Genomic DNA, 22,371 nt, shown 5'->3' with positions numbered 1-22,371 from the left:
TCTTAACTGGTAGAGGACTATTCAGACATACAGCCGCCCACCTTTGGGCCTGTGGACCTAACTGCAGTGTCTTGCAGACTGGAGGTTCTGTTGCTTAAAATATTATATATATATATATATATATATATATATATATATATATATATATATACATACATACACACAGAACCGTAACATTGTGCTGGAGCAGTGGGATATTGCAAAAATGAGCTACATATATTGGGGAGAGTGTCAGTTGAGAGGATCGCATGTGGGGGTGTCATTTGTGTTTTCTTTATATATAATAAGAGAAGATACTGAGCATTACAGCCAGTATACAGCACAAAAAATAGTACCATACACTGTCCATATATATAAATATGATAAATCCTGAATTAAACTCCTTAAATATCATCTCTACAGGTAAATGTATTATAAAACCCCTTGCCATCATACACACTATGTGACATTACAAGGTGCATGACATCATAGATATCCTGTGACATCACAATGGGTGTAGAATGTGTAAAGTTCTCAACCTGAGCTATCTTGTGTCAATAGAGCTTGGCAACTTGAAGAGGACAGACTAAGGTAAGACAGACAGGTAAGAAGCTCTTCACTTAGTGCTGACTCTTTCATACATTGTGTTGTTGGAGAGGAGGGGGGTTCTAAAGTTCAGGATTGTTCCATCAACACTGCCAGAATCTCAGCTACACCTCTGTACAATGTGATTCTTGCTGTGATTGTCAGGTCAATTCTTTACAGGACAGACAATTTTAAGAAATTTTCTTCAGCCTCAATCTATGAACATATGCACACCCAGGGAATGGGTTTTTACAAGAGATGAGAGAATACCATTCGATCGAATACTAAGGTATTCAAAATATTTGTATTTGATCGAATACCACGTGGTATTCACAGTAAAAATTTGATTCCCCTCCACCTTCCCTGGCACTTTTTTTTACACCAATAACTGTGCAGGGGAGGTGGGAAAGGAGCACACTTTGGATCAAGGGTTACCTATTATATACTGTAAACAACGAAAAGGGGCACCCCCACTAGAAAATATTAAAACTTAACCTTTATTGGTGGTTCATTAAAAATAGGTGCACAAACACAGAATACGGCCCCCATGTATAAAGCAGCGGGTATATATGTCTGTAAAATTGCCCTGTCCCTAGTGGTGTTAGGTATTTATTTGCTCCCCTCCGTATTCCACAACAAGGAGATTACTATAGGTAGTAAACAGAGTGTTTTAAGCCAAGATGTTTAAGCTAATTACCTAAGTATCCCTAGCACTGATACATGTATCACAAAGGTGTTAGTGACAACAGTGCCGATTTGGATTTATCAGAGAATAAAGGAGGGTGTCACATTAGACTCGTATATGAACCTAACACCTACTATTCATGACTAGGTCTGTCTTGCTGCAAACAGAGTAGGGCATTAGATTATCACACCCGCTACCCCAGACCTCATTGCTGGTACATTTCAGCAGGTTGTAGTATCTGCCATGTAGCTCCTATCTTCAGGCTACATTCTGCCAAAATCTCAAAAGGAGCTACACAAACAATTGCATTAAAAATAAAACTGTTTGAAACTTGTCTCTGTCTCATTTGTCTCTGTCGCTACGCGTTTCGTTCATTTAAACTCATCAGGAGACATAAAATATCCTGCCTATGATTCCAGGCTAAGATTACAATACACCCTAAGCAATCTAGTGGTGTGCGGTCAAAACCGCAGTTCTCAGGATCCAGATGGCAGGTCCTGATACTTTCTTAGAGCCAGCCTCTGCTGGTGCAAGGCTCAACTCACCTCAAGGGCCTAAAACTCTGCTGGTACAAGGCTCAACTCACCTCAAGGGCCTCAATCTCTGCTGGTACAAGGCTCAACTCACCTCAAGGGCCTAAAACTCTGCTACTAAAAGGCTCAATTCACCTTAACAGCCTAAAACTCTGCTGATGCAAGGCTCAACTCACCTCAAGGGCCTCAATCTCTGCTGGTACAAGGCTCAACTCACCTCAAGGGCCTAAAACCCTGCTACTAAAAGGCTCAATTCACCTTAACAGCCTAAAACTCTGCTGGTGCAAGGCTCAACTCACCTCAAGGGCCTAATACTCTGCTGGTACAAGGCTCAACTCACCTCAAGGGCCTCAATCTCTGCTGGTACAAGGCTCAACTCACCTCAAGGGCCTCAATCTCTGCTGGTACAAGGCTCAACTCACCTCAAGGGCCTAAAACTCTGCTACTAAAAGGCTCAATTCACCTTAACAGCCTAAAACTCTGCTGATGCAAGTCTCAACTCACCTCAAGGGCCTCAATCTCTGCTGGTACAAGGCTCAACTCACCTCAAGGGCCTCAATCTCTGCTGGTACAAGGCTCAACTCACCTCAAGGGCCTAAAACTCTGCTACTACAAGGCTCAATTCTCCTTAACAGCCTAAAATTCTGCTGGTACAAGGCTCAACTCACCTCAAAAGCCTAAAACTCTACTGGTACAAAGCTAAACTCACCTTAAAGGCCTCAATCTCTGCTGCTACAAGGCTCACCTCACCCCAAGAGCCTGAAGCTAAGTTTAGGAGGGCTCACCCCAAGGACTCAGCTTAAGGGCCTCTAACTTAATTTGGAAGGGTTCACTTCAAGGGACAGAAAAGTAATTTTTGGAGGTCTCACCACATCACACACATGCACAATGACAGTTAAGGGTGGGGGCTGTTTGATTTCCCCCTTGCCTATGCCATCTGTGGTTGTCATGGGCAACGTGATTTAAAGGGGCACATGCTAATGTTTCTTTAGCTTAAAATTTGTGTTTCTGTCCATACTATTGTCGAGGAAAGAAGGTTTCCAAGTATTTTCCACTTTCCATAGAGGTTCTATTGAGTGTGGAAAGTGTCTAGTGTCTAGGCTGTGATAGTGGGGTAATACTGGGACTTGGGCGTGTTAGATGCCCCTAGGCATGCTACCCCTGCAGTCCCAGTTGCATTCCAGAGGTGTTGGCATCATTTCCTGAGGTGTCATTGTGAACTTGGTGACTCCAATTAGTCGAATTTTGGTTTCCCTTGAAACAAGCATTTTTTCCCCATAGACATAAATGGGATTCGATATTCAATCGAATAGTCGAATATTGAGGGTCTACTCAAATCGAATATTTCACTATTTGCACATCTATAGTTTTTACCCCTCTAAAATGCGTAAAGATATGTCCATATGGTTTAAAGAGGACCTTTCACCATTTTGCCTATAGGCAGTTCTATATACTGCCGGAAAGCTGACAGTGCGCTGAGTTCAGCGCACTGTCAGCTTTCCCGATCTGGGCCCGATGTGAAGAGCTTACGGTCCGGTACCGTAGCTCTTCTATGGTCAGAAGGGCGTTCCTGACACTCAGTCAGAGACGTCCTTCTTCACAGCACAGCCAATCGCGCTGTGCAGTGAGAGCCGGGAGGAACGCCCCCTCCCTCCCTGATAATCGTCTATGGACGAGTACTGCGTTCCTCCCAGCTCTCACAGCACAATGCGATTGGCTGTGCTGTGAAGAAGGACGTCTCTGGCTAACTGTCAGAAACGCCCTTCTGACCATAGAAGAGCTACGGTACCGGACCGTAAGCTCTTCACACCGGGCACAGATCGGGAAAGCCGACAGTGTGCTGAACTCAGCGCACTGTCAGCTTTCCGGCAGTATATAGAACTGCCTGTGGGCAAAATGGTGAAAGCTCCTCTTTAACAGGGAACTTGGACAGGGAACTGAACCAGTAGGCTAATGCATTTATATTTGGTTGTTTTTGTGGTAGTTTTCCATACAATTTATAAAACAATGTAGAACAAAGCATTTTTGTAACATAAACCTGTTAAGAAGATGCTCTAGTTCTCTGTTATCAGCTCCTTTTGGACATGTAGGATCAGGGGGTGACCAGTCTGGGACCCTGTGTTTTCCTAAATAGAGGAGTAGGTGATATGTATTAAAGGCAAAGGGTCCCTTTATATGTGTGTCATGACTCAGACATGTGTCACGATATATCAGGGCTCTTTCATGCTGTGCTGTGATGTAGTTTTATATTGGTGCGGTCACTGTTACATATCTGTGATGTGATCATGTACGTGAAGGTTTTATGGTGCAGATCTCTGCTGCATTATAGATGTCACATGACATCACAGACATCTCATGATGTCACAATGGCTGTAGAATGTGAACAGTTCTTTACCTGAGCCATCTTGTGTCATTTGAGCTTGACATCTTAAACAGGAAAGTCGGTCCAGGTATTTAGCTCTGCACTCAATGCTAAGGCCTTGTTCACACACTGGGGCAGATAAACTAATAAATATGTACCAGAAGTCTGATGTAATTTGCATTAAAAACTGGTGTACACCTAATTTTTTTATGTGTTCTTGACACTTTACAACACTTTGTGGGCCTTGTGTTGCTTGGGGGTGAACTCTATCTGAGTTCAGATTTTCTTGCCATGGTGGAAATTCTGCAGTGTGTGTTCTGTGTGTGGCCCCGGCCTGAATGTCTCTAGTAGTTGGCAGAGGAGATGGTGCAGGCCAGCACTGTAAACTGAGCTTAAACAGCTTTCCATACAGCCCCAAGGAGGAAGATTCAGCCCAAGGCTCTACCAGAGCTAGGGAGCTTAGATGTCTACCGATCGGACTTGGTACCAGGAGGAGCAGTGGAGTTTGTTAGCAGGAGTAGTCGGCCTGGGACCTTATACAAGGTAACCGGATCCCTGTCAAGACTACCCCGCATTACAGACACCCCCCCTGTTTCAACTGCACAACTGCCTTCCTGAGTTGTTCCAGCATTACCATCAGGGTCCTTCTGAACACTATCACACTGGCTCAGAGTACGGAAGACCACTCTCCAACTGGAAGCGCTCCGGGGGAACTACTACCATCACCATCAGATGGCACAGCAGGTCCCCTTATAGGTGTCTGGCCTAGGAGCTGAGCTGGGAAGAGTGGTTGAAGACACTCAGCTTATGCGATAGCACAGCACCTGCCACTACTACTCCCATCCTCTGGTTCCCTCCATTTGGGTTGCAGCATATGTACCCCAAAATGGTACCAAATGTAAGTACAACCGCCACACAAAGAATAATCCCTCATATAGCAACGTCGACAGAAAGATAAAAAGTTATGAAATTTGAAAGGCAGGGAAGGAAATATGAAAAAAGTTGTCACTCTATGAAGTACCCTGCATCCTTCAAGTGTTAACTATGATCCTGGAGATCGGAATACCCCTTTAAGCACCAATTAGATTAGCTAGACTGTTAGCACTTGATTCCAATGTGCTAATCGCTGCCAGACCTGGACCAACCATTGCATTCCATACTGGCAGTATCTGCAATGAGCAGCCCGTCTATATTCTGTAGTAATTGAAAACACTCTGTGGCCGATCTGCTTGGAATTGGGGCACTTTCCAATTCTCCCTTATTCAAGCAAATCTCACTGAAACAAATTCTGTGATATTTCTTCATCTCTCTAAGATGGAGGCTCTGACTCTGGAGGAGTGCCACTGGAGGGGGATGTGGCATGCTCTATACTGAACTATACATATGTTCCTTAATAGATGAGCAGCAATGCCCAAATGTTAGTTTTGACTGAATAAGGATACAATTATATACAAATATATACAATTATATACAAATATATACAATTATATAATATATTTATTTATTTTTTATATATAATATTATATATATATATATATATATATATATATATATATATACACAGTATATATATATATATATATATATATATATATATATATATATATATATATATATATACAATTATATTATTCCGTCACAAACAACTTTTATACTAGTTGTAATCTGTAACATTTCACTATGACCTCTAAAGGTTCCATAGGTCCCACAGAAACATATCCAGAAAGATATTTTTGCTGTGACTTTTAGTGTTGCCCTGACTCACTATAAAATCATTTTCTTCAGAGACAGACATATACCGTATATGCTACCTGTGAAGCCACACAAGGATCAGGATTATAAACAGAGTTTGCCCAAAGCAGCTTTTTACTGTCTGATAGCTGTGCAGTCATTTACATGTAATCTAATAGTTACTTACATATTATCAGAGAGACATAATGAGGAGGGGGTTCTGTGCTAAGCTACTGGAGAACAAGGGGCCGATACCTGTTCTTGCAGAGCGGTCTGTGTTCGTTCTTGATTTCCTTACAGCATGCCCTATCATCAGTGAGGTATAATGAAGAAATTCTGGGACGTTCTAAGATAAAACTTGCATCCTCTAACACCATAATCCTTGCAGTATTAGTTGATGCCCCCAGATGGTGAGCCACTATGAGCTGAGAGGTCTACTTTAACTACAAATGAAAAGTTAAATGGTATACACTGCAATACAACACTGAAAAAAAACCCCCTCTCTATATCACTCAGCAACAAGTGGCAGCTCTTGTACAGCACTGCAAAATCCTGGAGACAACTCTGCACTTACCAAATACTGTCCGAGCAGGAACTGACTCTCTGTTTAACCAAAATGACACCTGGGATAATATGACAGTCATTATACACGGCAAATAGGTCTGGATAACGAAATAGCCAATTTTTCTTTTTAAGTGGAAATGTGCAGTCATCACTGTGTATTCACCTAGAAGGGAATAAAAAAGATATTAGAACATGTCTAGAGCAAATATTAGAGAAATACACTGCAAACAATCGAGCACAGGGAACACAGCAACAAATGAGAAGTCACCACGTAGAAAAGTGATTACTGAGAGCATGATGAGGTCTAGAAAATCCATTGATGACTGATGCTTTCTCTGTGCAAAATCGGATTTCTGTATTTTACTAATCCCTGGTTACAATCTGTGTCCGGCTCTTTGTCATGCATCCTGCAATCAGAATCCTCCCTGCCCAGATGGACTGTATATGGACTGCACTACAGACTGAGCTGGGCACACAGCACATAGTAGCTTTGGATATAGGATACAGGATACAGCACCAGTGGAACGACGACACAGAGCAGACCTACATTTTTGGCACACACTTCAGATGGTCAAGAAATGTCTAACTGTATCTTCTGCCTCTACTCTCTGCTGCTCCTTGCAAAAGTCCAAGGGAAATTACCATTTATTGCTGAAAACAATGCGGCCATGATGGTGAACTGGTAGGTGTATGCATTAAATTTAGTAATAATTGTGTATATAAATAGTTATTTCAATGTTATTCCTGTTTGAAAAACCTGATAAATTTTGCTATTTTTTCTCATATAATTCATTGAGGAATATTAAGTGGTCTGGACAATTGCTTGATGTTTTTCTATGTGCTGGTGAAGTGTTGACCTAAACACAGTCCATGTAATTGCATGGGGTCCCAGAAATTAGGGGAACCCCTACAGTATGAGGTTTCGTGATGGCCCCATTGACCACATATTAGTTTTTTTTCCCCAAACTGCCAATACCTATTGGATTATTCTAATAGGTTACACCTGACCATCATAAGACATAATTATATTCTCCACTAACCAATGATTGGTCCTCTTCAGGCCTAAGCAAACATTATATTGTGTATGGGACACTAAGGGAATATTATACTCTGTGAAGCAGTCCATTTGTAAAATATGGTGGGGTGAAGCATAGGGAGCCTTTCATTTTAGCACAGCATACTGCACTATTTTGTCCAGATTGTTTGACCTGTGAACAGGGGACATGGCATGTAAAGAGAGGAAGGGAAATAATATTTTGGGGTACCCCCGTACATAACTTTGATTACGGATGTCAAATCTGCTCCTGACTACACACAAAATACAAATATAATGTTATAATGTAGTAAACAGGGAATTTTGCTTACCAGATGGTGTAGCTCAAACTTTAATAATCCTGGACACTATGATAATTCCTGCATTATATATTTGTCATGCCCTGATCACTGGAGCTACTACTTTTCATGAAGCCATTGCTATACTATGTAGTGGGACTGTAGTCTGCGTATGTCTGTGTATACATGTGATAGAAATGAATGTTATGTAATATGTTATAGTTACATTCTGTGTTCTGTAAAAGACGATAACACACTCCATGGTTTAGTTTGACATGTGACTACTTATAATAAATAATATACCTCTGTCGAGCACTCTTTCCTGAGTAGCTGATGTGACAGACAGCAGTTTTTTCTTTTTTAACACTATCATTTCCAGAGTGTAAAGCTTAGTGGGAACAGTGATACCTTAAGTGTTGATCTCGTCTGCATTATACAAGAAAGCAGCGTTTCTGTGACCTTAGGCCACGTGCTGTCAGGATTCCCCACTCCTCCTTTTCCCCCAGCATACAATCAGATCAGCCAAGGCAAGCATGGAGCTACCAGAGCAGCAAGCTTTTAAGAGGCGATCAGCACGTGTCCCATCCGGATTAAACCTTTCTTTTCATCTAATGCTTACACATCTGGCAGCTGTGTCTGCACACACAGAGGTAATAATGGGAGCTCCGGCTACTTGGGCACCTCAACTGACATGTGTTAGACTGTTTTACAGATAATATTTGCAAATTGTTAGGGTAACTAAAGCTTTAAATGAGAAGAACCCCTAGACTGTAATGTTTTTATTTTTATGGTTTTTAAGACTGTTTAAAATCCGACCATGTATGGTGCACATACATGCTGATGTGCTATATATGGCCTTCTCCAGTGGCGTAACTAGGAATGGCGGGGCCCCGTGGCGAACTTTTGACATGGGGGTCCCCCCCAAACCGACGCCGAAGACCTCAACCAACCCCCTCCTCAGAACTCTATTATGTCCCTTAGTAAGCCCTGCACACAGTATTATGTCCATTAGTGGCCCCTGCACACAGTATTAACCCCAATAGTGTCCCCTGCACACAGTATTAACCCCAATAGTGTCCCCTGAACACAGTATTAACCCCAATAGTGGCACCTGCACACAGTATTAACCCCAATAGTGGCCCTGCACACAGTATTAACCCCAATAGTGGCCCCTGCACACAGTATTAACCCCAATAGTGGCCCCTACACACAGTATTAACCCCAATAGTGGCCCCTGCACACAGTATTAACCCCATTAGTGGCACCTGCACACAGAATTAACCCCAATAGTGGCCCCTGCACACAGAATTAACCCCAATAGTGGCCCCTGCACACAGAATTAACCCCAATAGTGGCCCCTGCACACAGTATTAACCCCAATAGTGTCCCCTGCACACAGAATTAACCCCAATAGTGTCCCCTACACACAGTATTATGTCCCACTGTGGACATCCATAAACAATTATTATACTCTGGGGTCTTTTCAGACCCCAGAGTATAATAATCGGTGACCTGGGGGAATAAAAACATTTTTTAAAAAAACAGTTGCTTACCTGTGCCCGGCTCCTAGGCTGTCGGCTGCCGGCTGCCACTCTTGTCCTGCATTAATGACGTCGGACGTCACATGACCCGGGAAGCAGACCCGGGTCATGTGACGTCAGAGACGTCAGACACGAATGAGGGAGGCCGGAGGCAGGATCGTGGAGAGGTAAGTAACACTGTTCGTTATGTTCCTTACGTCTCCCGGTCCGCTGATCATTATACTCGGGGGTCTGCAAAGACCCCCGAGTATAATGATAGTGTTTGTGGGGCCCGCGGTGTCACTTGCCGATCCCGGCCCAGCCAGGATCAGCAAGTGAATGGGGCCCGTAACGGACTATTTAAAAAAAAACAAAACAAAAACGCAGCGGTAGCGGCTGTCACCGGGCCCCCTAATGGCCCGGGCCCTGTGGCAGCTGCTACTGCTGCTACCACGGTAGTTACGCCCCTGCCCTTCTCTATGAAATGTCAACTTGATGCATTTTTTATGATTTTTCCTACTTTTTGCATAGCTAATTGTGATGTATGAACTAAGCCTTACAGTGTCATACTCAATTGCTGGTCTTTTATACCCAGGCTTAAAGGTGGAAGAACTGTGATTTGTTTATTTATACAATTGTCACCCATATGGACTGTAAAGCTAGTAATCCTTATGCAGAATTCTTTGTAGTATGGGCATGCAAATTATCATATAGTAAATTTATTAGAAAACTAGATTAACAAAAGTAGGTCATTACTATATAGATGAACTATATGAAAAAACTTAAGCAATATATTTAAATGTACAAAATCAGTGCTTTGTTCCCGCCACTATACTCCGATCTATTCCAGCAAACTCAGCTTCCAGGTTATCGTAGCTACACTCTGTGCAGTTCCTATCTCTCCATATTGCAGTGCATGTCCGCCTCCTCCCCTTCCTCTTCCTTCTCCTCCTCTTCCTCCTCCTCCTTCTACTGCTGCTGCTGGTGGCGGCAGTGGCGGCGCAACTGGGCCTGGTCAAAGAACAGTTGCACCCTACCCTCCCTGCAAATTGAAGACCTTTCCAGCCAATATCAGGAAGCCTTGGCCTATTTATATCTTCTGAGCCCTTAGTGACATAGGATCTTATCCAGATAGTGTCTGTGAGTTTATCTTGTTTCTGTTTGATTCTCTGTTTACTGATCTTGCCCAGTTCTGATTTTGATCTAGTTTTGAAGACCCTCTATGTACAATCTTGCCTCTAACCTGCGACCATAGCTGCTTGTCCAGACTTTTTTTGCTGCTACAAACCTTTGACAATATTTATCATATTGTTCACTAAATGGCATAAGTAAAAATGGTGCAATTGTTCCTTTGGGATTTACTATTATTATATGGTGTCTGAATATACACAGGTGTTCACTTTTATAAAAGGCCTCCCCTTGAAAAGACCACTTCCATTTTTGTTGTGATCTGCTGTTCATGAATCAACTTGTGAGCGGATGTCCAAGTTGACGTCTCTGGCTTTAGTCCATACCTCCACTCTCTGTCTGACTCCCTGGTACTTCACATCAACATCTCTCTGGCCTTATTCCAGCTTTCACCTGTTGAGAGGTAGTCTTCTCACAGAGATCAGATCCTCGTACAGGAGTTAAATGGTGAAAAATGTGGAAGCTGCTTAGAGAACGCCCTTGGAAGTTGGTTGGATGGACAGTAGGGCCACAATCCACTGTCTGTTACACACATACTATAGGACATAAGAGGCTGGTATCTAATTTGCCCTTTATACGTTTTTTTATGACCCTTACGCTTATTCTCCACCCATTTGTCTGCTATTGTTAATGCAGTTTCTCTGAAGAGTATATGTATCAAGTTCTTGCAAACCAGTAGAAAAAGAAACATGCCCAACCTAAATAGTGCCCCTATTCTACTAGGACACTTTTGGAAGCCTGAGGTGGTGTACTGGTGGTGTATTCATATGGCTCCATAGTATCCTTGAAAACATTCAATGGTACAATGGTATGCACTAGAATTAAGAGCTTATTCTGGCTCTGCACAAAACTGTAATATGGTTGTGTAAATTAAGAAAAGGTCCTCGCACTCAGTTTTTTTACTTTATCAAGAAACAGGTGCAGAAGGTCACCCTGACCTGTCCATCAAATGCTTCCAAGCTGCTTTTTACAGCAAACTATGGGCTGCAACCTTATCCTACACAGGGGCGGATCCAGGGCCGGGCGAGACGGGCAACCGCCCGGGGCCCCGCACTTATCGGGGCCCTGCGGCGCGGCCGGGACCTAACAAAATGGTCCCGGTCGGCATGTCCCGATTCCAGCTGAGCTCAGTGTTAAAGCAGGAGCTGACAGCTCCTGCTTTAAACGCCTATGTATTCAGCTCATCGGCGGTAGGATGTACTTTCAGGGACTTCAGAGGCTCGATCGGGATATTCAGGGGCCCGATCGGGCTCCTGACCATCCCAAAATGGGCCCCTGTACCATTCCCTGCGAGTGTGTGAGAATTAGCAGGCGCGGGGCTTCTCCTCCCTGCACTGTGCACTGCCGGCATGTAGCAGGACGTGTGCTGCCCCTCCCCCACACAGATCGGAGAGTGCAGGGGGAAGTCTGCCGGCTACTGCAATGAAGCAGAGCTTTCACCATAGGCCAGACAGGACAAAGCTGCACAGGAGCCTCCTCCATATCCTGTGCACCAGGCCAAATGTAAGTACATTTTTTGGGTAAAAATATGTATATTTAATGTTTGTATATTTGTGTAAAGTGTCTGATATACTGTGTGAGTCCTGTATGCTTGTAGATAGGTGTGTGTGTGTATATGTGTATGTATATTGTATATGAATGTATGTGTGTAAATATATGTTATATGTATTAGGCCTGGTTCACACCTGCGTTCAGTATTCCTTTTTGGGAAGTCCACTTGGGGTTCCCCCGAACAGAAACCTATACACATTAAAAAGCGGTGAGCAATTAAACCACACGGACCCCATAGACTATAATGGGGTCTTTGTGTTTTCTGTGCGGTGTCCACATGAATCACGTGGAGAGAAAAGGAGTACTTGCAGCACTTTTCTCACCACACGATTCATGTGGACACTGCACAGAAAACACATGGACCCCATTATAGTCTATGGGGTCCGTGTGGTTTCATTGCTCACCGCTTTTTAATGCGTATAGGTTTCTGTTTGGGGGAACCCCAAGCGGCCTTCCCAAAAAGGAATACCGAATGCAGATGTGAACCAGGCCTAAGTATATTCAGCATATGAGTGTGTTTCTGTGTTTTCTTCTATACATGTCTACCATTATGCATAGCATTGTATTTTATAGTGTGATGTTCAGTATATTGAGATGTTAAAGGGGTTATCCAGGAATTACAGTTCTCTGCAAGGGAAAGGTCACAAATAAGAAAAAAAAGCAAAACCCATACTCGCCTGTCCCCGGTGTCTCCCACGTCAGTCTGGTCCAGTGGCTCCCGGAGCGTTGTTCTGGCAGATGTCATCGCCACACATGATTGCTGAGGCCAATCAGCGGCCTAAGGAAAGGACACGTGACATCACAGGTGACATATGTGAGTGATATCGCGGTTTCTTTCCTTAGGCTGCTGAGGCAGATGATTGACTTCATCAGTTACGTGTGGCGAGGACTGAAAAAACTCTGGGGCACCGCTGGAGCGGACAGGGGTAGGAGAATCAGGGACAGGTGAGTGTGGGTTTTATTTTTTTTCCTTCACCGGTCTCCTTGTAGAAACCTGTAATTCCTGGGCAAACCCTTCAAGGATTAGGCCCTACTGAGCAAAACACAGCTAACACTGGATTCACACCAGCGTCTGGTCTCCGTTCTGAGGTTTCCGTCATCTGCATGCAGAAGATGGAAACCTGTCGGACCAAGTCTGGCCGTGAGCGCCAGTGAGCGTTTTATGTTCTCTGCGGCAAAACCGTTTTAAACCGGACAAAAAGTCTTGCATGTCCGACTCTGTGTCCGGTTAAAAAAAAACAAAAAACGTTTTGCCGCAGGGAGCACAAAACGCTCACAGGCGCTCACGGATGCACACTTCATTTGAATGGGTTTGAAAAATGCCTGCAGGTTTCCATCTCCATGGCATGACACTGGAGCAGAGACGGGGGGAAATGAAACTGTGGGCAGATAAAGGGGGAGAATGGCATGAAACTGGGGACAGAGATAGAGGGGGGGGGACATGAAACTAGGCGTAGATGAAGGGTGTATATGAAAATGGGGGGGAGATATAATTTACGGGTGACTGTAGGAGGATTATACTGTGTGGAATCACATGAAAATTGAATGAGAATGGGTGGAGCCAACATAAAAGTGGGAGGGGCCTAATTTGCTGCGGCGCGCACGCCGCATGTTTTGTTCCCTCTTTCTAGTCTTCAACAGTTGGGAAGTACAGGTTAGAAGTGCAAGACCCCCAGTAAGTAGGGCCCCGCCAAAGTCAATTGCCCAGGGCCCCGCAAACCCTGGATCCGCCACTGATCCTACATAAACCACACCGGACATCCACACACTGGAGTATACAGTAATATGGCTGTGGCAATGAGGTAACAAAAGGGAAGTGAAGCTACCTGAAATTTTTTGACTAAAACCTTGTAATACTTACAATACTCAGCATACTGATGCCTCAACATAGTGAGTAGCTGCAGCAGTCACATCATCATTAAAGGCCAGGTTACACAGACTGGTGGGGTACCCATGAATCAGCAGTATGGAAGCTACTGAGGATCAGGAAGGTGAGCTTTTCACAGTTTGCTTTAAGCATTTTAACCTCTTCCCTCTCTGCGCTGTACATGTACATCTCCTTAAAGTTGGCACCCACCTAGGACTTGAGGACTGTAGCTGCTTGGACTCTGTGGTGTTAAACAGCAGAGATGCAGCAGTGCCGATGATAAGAGACATCTCTGATCTGAGAAATTTAATCCCGCAGATGCTGTGGCCAAAGACATCCATAGCACCTGAAGGGTTCTGCTTTCACATTAGGCATCTCTGCGTCACAGATGCACAAACTATAAAGATATGAAAATATTTCTCCCACATGGTGATTGCCAAATTGGCACTTTTTCCCTTTTGTCTCTTAAAAAAAATTAATAAAAAGTAAGAGAGCCTTCACACTACCGTTGGTGACCATCAGCAGTGTCCGTAGCTATTGTCAGTTACAAGATTTTAGGAATGGACGCTAGCTGAATCGTCAGTAGCCTGTTAAAATTTCCATTCATTTCAATGGGATTTTATCTTGTTCCATTAGTGCCTGTTTACACCCAAGTCTGTTTTATTCCAGCCCATAAAAATATCCTACATGCAGGACTTTTCTGTCCGTTAGAAGGAAACAGATGGCAAGTGTCCATTATTTTTTTAACATTGAAGTCTATGGGCAATGGACTTATAACGGACAGTAACTGATAGCCATCAGTTACTCTCCGTTTGTGTCCATTATGATAGGTGTCCGTTTTGTTTTTTTATTTTAAACGGATACCTTCATAATAGAATCCAACGGTAGTGTGAACCCTATCTAAGCAAAATGTCACACATTCCCCAAACTATGGTATCAATAAAAATTACATCATGTTCCTCAAAAAAAGCCCTCACACAGTTCCATACATGAAAGTATGTTTCAAAAAAGTTATCAATGTTTCAAGTAGTACTTTTCTCTCACTGGAAACTGAGTAGAAACCGCATGGATCCCATTATAGTCTGTGGGGTCCATATGGTTTCCCAGGTAATCGCTTTTTAATGCATATAGTTTCCATTAAGTCAACCACTAGCACAATTTATTTAGCTATGGATTCCTGTTATCTTTGAGTAATGTTGTAGGGTGCTGTATTATATATTATTTCTATTAGGATATCCAAAGGAGCCACAGTTTTTCAATATGCCTCTATGAAATTGGAGTCCATATTACAGCTCGGGGCTACAGAGCTGCAACACTGTACTGTACATAAACCAAGGTTAAGGCAAAAGATGGTGGGTCACAACGAACCTTACGCATTAGCCCACATTACATCAAAAATTCTTTTTCAGCTGTGCCTTTCTCTCAAGTCTTTACACAGGCGCCCTGCTATACACAACAGGCATACACTTGTCCTAGTTCAATGGAATAGCAAAACTCCATCTGAACAACATTTCATCTCTACCCCTATGTGTTCTCATGCACAACTGACAATTTATACCTGTTTTAGGAGAGCACCAAGATAATAGCCAGAATAAAACACATGTCCTTCCTTCTTGTCCCCTTGGCTGGATATGTCCAGATACATGTATCACTAATTAATAACAGGACATGATGTAATGCTTCACTAGATATGAATATTGCCTTTACTACACAAGATAATTTATTATGATTACTAGAAATCTATAATCATACAGATACGCTATGCATATACTGTGTATTATGCACAGTAAATGCATAATACATTATACAGGTTTGTTGCCAGGACTGACAATGGACTTGCAGTGTCATCTTCGTGTTTACATAGAGAGATAACAATTGCTATACAGTACAACACACTGGAATTAGAAGATGATAGTTCTGAGAGCAGGCGTAATCCAGAGAACTCAGCCCTCTGTGCTTCCAGAGAGTAGTGTGTCTCTCCAACCATTGTATTAAGGAAAACTCTTGAATCTACATAAGCTAACAGTATAGATTGAATCCTTGAGATGGGATATACCACTTTGGGCCCATCTGTATGATCCCTCACATTGTAATGATATTCAGATGTGGCACAAACTCTACTAACAACTGGCTTGAGACCCCATGCACAGGACTGAGTGTCCTTCTGATGTGGGACCGAGTTTGCAGCGGAGTGCAGTTGGATGACACTCAGAGTGAATTCCAAGTATCATCTGAGTGCATTCTGTCATGCATTCACTTCTATGGGACCTTCTGTTCCATTCCGTTCCAATGTCGTGGAGCAGGATAGGACCTGCATTATCCTGTTCTGTGTCTTTAGAATGGAGTAGATTGGAAGTCCCAATAGAAGTGAATGAATTACAGAATGCACTCAGATGTCACTTAATGTGTTATCCAACTGCATTCCTCAGCAAATTCAGCTCTGCACTAAATGCACACTCAGTCATGTATATGGGGTCTAACTGTGTGATTTTCTATTGTGAGCTCCTTAACAATACAGAATCCTATGCTTTGTCTGCGGTAGTTGTCCTGGCAACCGGTCCTGACTTCTGCTGTGCACAGGAGCATGTATCAATTGTACTCCGTCTATTGCAACATCAGGGGGTTTAGCTGTATTCAACTATTTGCAGCTACAGGGAACAATTAGGCAACAGCATTCAGTCTCTGGTAACAACAGGAAAGAACAGTTTAGAGGTATGTATCTTCTTCTGTAGCAGTGAACAGTTCAGGCCTTAACTAGAGATGGGTGAGCCTTTCAAGACTCATTTTGTTTCAGGTTAAGGTGGTTTGGGACTTAGATTTGTTTTGGGTCAACCAAACTCGTTATGAACCACAGATTAAATTGGCTTTAAAAAAGTGTATTACACTTTCAGGGCTCCAAGGAACCTATCCATCCAATTTCTAACTCTCTATATTTCGAACTGTCTATGGCAAGAGAGAAAGGAGTTGCACATAGCTTTTTAAACAGACACGACAGTTATATTGTAAAAACAATGCTTTCATAGAAAAATTAGCCTCTTCTGATGATGCTAGGTTCACACTAGTGTCACCTCTCTGTTGTTCTGATCTGTCGGAATAACCAAAACAATGGATAGGTGGACCACTAAAATATTGGTAACTCGTAACTCCCAGAGTCTGATGGACCCCACCGACTACAATGCAGAACCATCCAGGACTGTTTCTCCTGCTGATTTTCAGGTGGACATTGTGATGGTATCTCCAGTGTATATGTGAATGTAGCCTGACTTGTAATTGCTACGGGCTTGTTGTTTGGGAGAAAAATTTGTGGCTTTGTGGCTAGTTGAAAAATGATAAAGAACTGGGGGGGGGGGTTTCAAGAAAAAAAACAAACACCAAAGATTATCCCTTTGTGGGTAAAATCAAAATGAAATCAAAATGGTTTTGCATTCTGATGCCAACACTGTGGAACCTACAGTGTGGTATGGTGGAATATGATGGACCAGGCTACAGAACATGTGTGGCTGAGTGATGGCAGTGTTGGCAGCTGTTGCAACATGAGTAGCAGGCAGTAAAGTATGGACTAATAAGATGGACCAGGCCATAGGACATGTCTTGGTAAGTGGTGGTATTCTCCTTCACTTGTAATATGCTTGTAATTCATTAAACCTGACTAAACGGTGTTCTAATACTCCTACTCCTGTTAAAAACTGAACAATTTGTAATATTCAGGTCAAAACCTGGTTTGTGATAATTTGGTTTACCCACTTCTAGTCTTAACTAATAGTGTAAGTAATACTCTCCTAAAGGCAGCAGTTCTTCTATCCCAAGTTTGGTGTCTCAACTCTCTCTGTTCCTTGCTAAATGCTGCTGGGGCTGGGAAACGGGATACAGTAATGGTGATTATTCAGTACTTGTTTCTCTTCCAGGGCTTTCTTTATCTCCTCTGCAACTGGCCAGCAATTTATCTGACTCTAGCTATGTGTCTTCTTGGCATGGTCTCCCAGCACCAATATTCACACTTGTGATGCTCTGCATTGGCCTTTCTCTCTTTGCTGGGTATGGCTGTCTCATCTTAATCACATTGCTTGTGCCCACTCTGTGCCCTTGGGCTTCTTCTGCTGTGCCACTCCTGGTTTCTGGGCAGACAGTGCACCCTTTCTCTGTTATGTGTTTAGGGCTTCTGCAGTACCTGGAGCTCTGCTGACTTGGTAGATCACAAGCACTGCTACAGGCTTTCCAGGAGCGACGTCATAAATTTACTAATAAAACAGTAAGAGCGGTTTCACACCAGCGCCCTGTCTCTGCTTTGCAGGCTTCCGTCTTCTGCCCGAGAAATTGGACAGGAGACAGAAACCTGGCAGTCAGTTTTTAAACTGAATGGGCTTGCAAAGTGTCCGCCGTGAGCATCTTGTGCCTCTCCGTGGCGAAACCGTTTTTTTTAACCGGACACAAAGTCGGACATGCAGGACTTTTTGTCTGGTTAAAAAAAGACTGTTTCGCTGCGTAAAAGCACAAGACGCTCACGGCAGACATTTTGCAAGCCCATTCAAGTAAATGGGTTTGAAAACTGACTGCCAGATTTCTGTCTCCTGTCCAGTTTCTCTGGCAGAAGATGGAGACTTGTGTCTAGATTAGAGTCGGTCTGTAGCAGCACCGGACAGTTATGGAGGATGGATTAGACTGCTTTGGTCAGTTGTCACTGAATGGATACGAATCCAAGACGTAGTAACCTGTTGGTCCAAGTCACCATATGGGGTTTAAACTATGAATACCAAGAGACCACTTAGACAATAGCCTTAAAAGTAACCCCAAGTCAGAACTGTTCAGTGACACAGTGGTTCCATACCTGCTGGGTTACAAGCTGCAGCAGTGGACACAGTAAAATGCATGAAGTGGTCATTTATTTACTTGCACATTTGTACATTTATTTGCAGTTAGTAAGCAAAGGACAATGGGGGCAATGGCAAAGTTAACACAGGTGCAGGTTGGGACTGGAAAAGTAAACATATGAGGTGAGCTTCACACTTGCAGCGGGGGACCCGAATAATGGAGAGCCCATCTGCAGAGAAAAAAATTCGCCATGCAGGACTTGTCTCTTCGCCGATTTTTGGCGGCAGAGTCTCCAGATGACATAGCCTGACTGGGAGCTAGTAACATGGTTAAATGCTTTATTAGCTCTCAGCACAGATCATCAGACTCTGACAAAAAATGCTTTTCTCTTCTAAAACATTCCTGTATAAGGAAAATATGAACCGCTATTGACTATTCGTTGGCTGCAGGCTGTAGTAGAATATTTGTGCGATTGGTAAATGAATCCACAAGAAGCCGTATGTTGGCTATTAAGCCGTATGTTGGCTATTATCATCCAGGAGCCAAGGTAAAAGAGAAAAAGCGCACAATAAACATTATCTGTATAACGCTACATTTAGAATAACAGTCAAATAATAGCTAATGCAACCACTGCTAGGAAAAAGACAGAGAGATACACAGTGACAATTATCTGATACTCTTAGTTCAAAGGAAATACAACCTCAAAGGGTGATGCAAGCAATAAAATGAAAAAATTGGGCTGTAAATTCGAATGACATTAGTCTGTATGCACGTTATGTGATATTACTCTGCTTGCAGTCACATATATTTAGCTTTTTGAGATAAGGCTTGTATAAATGTGAAGCTAAATTTTGCTCCATTTGTAAGTGCACGCGTGTGTCTGGGACCATGGGGATGACATAGTCATACATCATTACCACCTGAATCTAAGCCTAAGTGCCTGCTGACATGTTGGGAATTGTGCAATGATAGAGCAAGATATCAAAATCATAATTCATTTTCACTGGTGTGTATTAGTCATTAGTAAAAGCTTTGAAGACATTTAGAAACTACACACAGCCAATTTTTAAATGAGCCATCAAAGTATTTGCATATTTTTTTGAAAATTATGAGTGATGAGAATGTTCTTCATTAAAAGAATGTAACATAATAAGAGGCTTGAAGTTATAGGTAAAAAAAAAAAAAATCCGCACCCCACTTTCTTTGTGTCATTCATAATATTAGTAAGATTATAGTGTGTGTGACTTGTAGGATATACTTAGATGTTCAGGTTGTGTGTAATTAAAGTTGCATTGGGAAAAAAAATGCAGTTTTTGATTTTAAATATTGTTATTTCCTTTGTAAAGCTAAAAACTACACCAATCACATCAAACTATGTGCATCTTTTCAAATACACACAACCTGAGCATCTGAATGTAATTGTATACTGCCTTATGTACTAAAGCCTGTGTGTAATGGCTACTTCAGCACTTCCTATAGTTATACACCTAAAAACGTTCAATGTGAAAAATTCCATATTATCTCATCATTTTTCCTTCTTCCTCCTATACTTTTCTTTTGACTAGTTTATTCAATTTACAATAGGGTACATATATGCACAGATGTAGCAGAGTTAGACTAAGGCCCCATGATATGACCTGCAGCTGCAAAGCGCTGTGGGAAAAAACGTGGCAGCAACGCATCGCAGTTCTTCCCACAGCGCTTTAAACAGAAAGTTTGTGGAGTTTTCCTCCGCAGACTTTCTGTTTCAATTATATCTATGGGGAAACTGCTTGCATTTCCGTAGATATAATTGACATGCTGCAAGTTCCAAAACCGCGTCGGTTTCAGAAATTGTGGCATGTCCGTGACACGGTTTTTATCGCAAAGTGGGCATAGGATTATCAAGAAACCACATTGCAGTAACTGTAAAACACCGCAATTTTACTGAATTGTGGGTCCTCGGCCTTCTGCAATTGGTTAAACTGCTGAGGCATGAGATCATGGCAGATAACAAAAGCCAATGAAAGGTCATTGATAAATGCTTTTCCAATGACTTTGATTGGTCTTTGTTGTCTTCTGAGATCAAACTGCAGCAGTTTTAAATATATATATATATATATATATATATATATATATATATATATATATATATATATATATATATTATAGTGACAATTGGGGGTAATTTAGCATCAAAGGTAAGCGGTTTCCTGGATTTACAGAGGTGTTGGTGGCGCTGGGTGCCAAATAAACAGCAGATCAGGTAAATGCAATCCAAAATAGGTGGCTTTATTCAGCTTATACAGGAACAAAACAACAAACAGCCTAGCCTACACACAGGGCACTACCTCACTTCTTGAACCCTGACTAATCTTTTGGGGCAAGATACTCTGAGGTTTTGTCTCACCAGTCCAGCTCACACTGAGCTTAATCCAGTCCTCTTGGGACAGACTGCCTGTCCGTCTCCAACTGGTCCACAGTGCACCTGCTCCCTGCAGGCCACTAACAGCACTCTCTTGCTGTGTGCACTCCCTTTGGAGTTGAGCCACTTTCTCTCTGGTATGGGTGTGGTCAGAGTCCTTTTAAACCAGTCTTTCTCAAAGTGGGCGATAACGCCCTCTTGTGGGCGCTGGAGGCCTATAGGGGGGCAGTAAAGGGCACAGAGAAGATTGGGGGGTGTTGAAGCGGTTTAGGGGGGCGATGGCTAATTTAAAGGGGTGGTATCATAACAATGATTCTATCTATACTGCTTGTTAATGTGGATTTAAGACTTTTCCTAAATACACTGCTTCAGCAAAACTGCTTTGTTTGTCCACTATCTTACTTTATTCACTTCATTCTGGACACTAGCACCTGGCCCCCTGCTCATTGCTGAGGGAGCCACATGACGTAGCTCCCTGCTGTGTGGGGGGAGAGAGGGGGGGGCTGAGTGTATGGAGCCAGCCTGTGTCTGCACCACACATACACATCACATACACATCACCTAGCTCCCTGCTGTGAGATAGAGGGGTGTGTGTAGAATAAGTGCTGCTTTCTTATATAAAGCAGTCTAAATCCTACTGGGCTAAAGGACCTGGTCTCTCTGTTCACTAGGATAAAGCTTTATTATATAGAGCAGGCTGCCAGTGGGCAGAGGAGCCAGGTCCTTTAGGAAACTCCGTACAAGGTAAATCCAAGTCTACAGGACCTTTTGATGACATCACAGGCCCTTCAGTCATCCCATAGGATCACGCTATGTGGTGTGGTGGTACGATTCCAGGACATTTTAAAATTGGAAATACCGGACTGGGCGTTGGATCCTTTTTCAAATGTCAACACAGCAGGATCACCCCAGCTGGAAGAAGAACTCATAGAACTGATAACGAACGAGGAAATAAAAATAAAATTCAAAAATGGATACCAAGAATTTTGGCTACAAAAGCCAATCCCGCAATTGTACCCTGTTCAACGATTTTTGATAGCATTCCCATCATCGTATTTGTGTGAACGTGGATTTAGTGCTGTGGCAACGTTGCTAACTAAAAAGAGAAATCGGTTGCAGATTACCGAACGCGGTGACTTACGGCTGTTTTTGAGTAAATTCGAGCCTGATATTAACAATTTGTTAAAAATCATCAAATTCATCCTTCACATTAGATTAGTTTTAAAATTAAAATGGAAATGTTTGTTTTAATAACATGAAT

General features: G+C 42.7%; 2 protein-coding genes across 3 annotated transcripts in view; one reads left to right on the top strand and one right to left on the bottom strand.

Annotated features, from left to right (window-relative positions):
- The window catches only part of GABRA5 (gamma-aminobutyric acid type A receptor subunit alpha5), a 145,730-nt gene that overhangs the window by 25,882 nt on the left and 97,477 nt on the right, over nt 1-22,371 (bottom strand). For both annotated transcript variants that reach the window (XM_075265190.1, XM_075265191.1), the window contains exon 8: nt 6,450-6,602. In XM_075265190.1, the coding sequence (XP_075121291.1) occupies nt 6,450-6,602 (153 nt within the window). The remainder of the gene's footprint in view (nt 1-6,449; nt 6,603-22,371) is intronic.
- GABRB3 (gamma-aminobutyric acid type A receptor subunit beta3) overlaps nt 6,799-22,371 on the top strand; it is a 297,693-nt gene continuing 282,120 nt past the window's right edge. Inside the window, exon 1 of the mRNA XM_075265195.1 lies at nt 6,799-7,121. Within this exon, the coding sequence (XP_075121296.1) occupies nt 7,018-7,121 (104 nt within the window). The 5' untranslated portion in view covers nt 6,799-7,017. The remainder of the gene's footprint in view (nt 7,122-22,371) is intronic.

Source organism: Leptodactylus fuscus, chromosome 2 (assembly GCF_031893055.1).
Source record: "Leptodactylus fuscus isolate aLepFus1 chromosome 2, aLepFus1.hap2, whole genome shotgun sequence".
Lineage (NCBI taxonomy): Eukaryota > Metazoa > Chordata > Amphibia > Anura > Leptodactylidae > Leptodactylus > Leptodactylus fuscus.
This window is presented reverse-complemented; position numbering and strand designations above follow the sequence as displayed.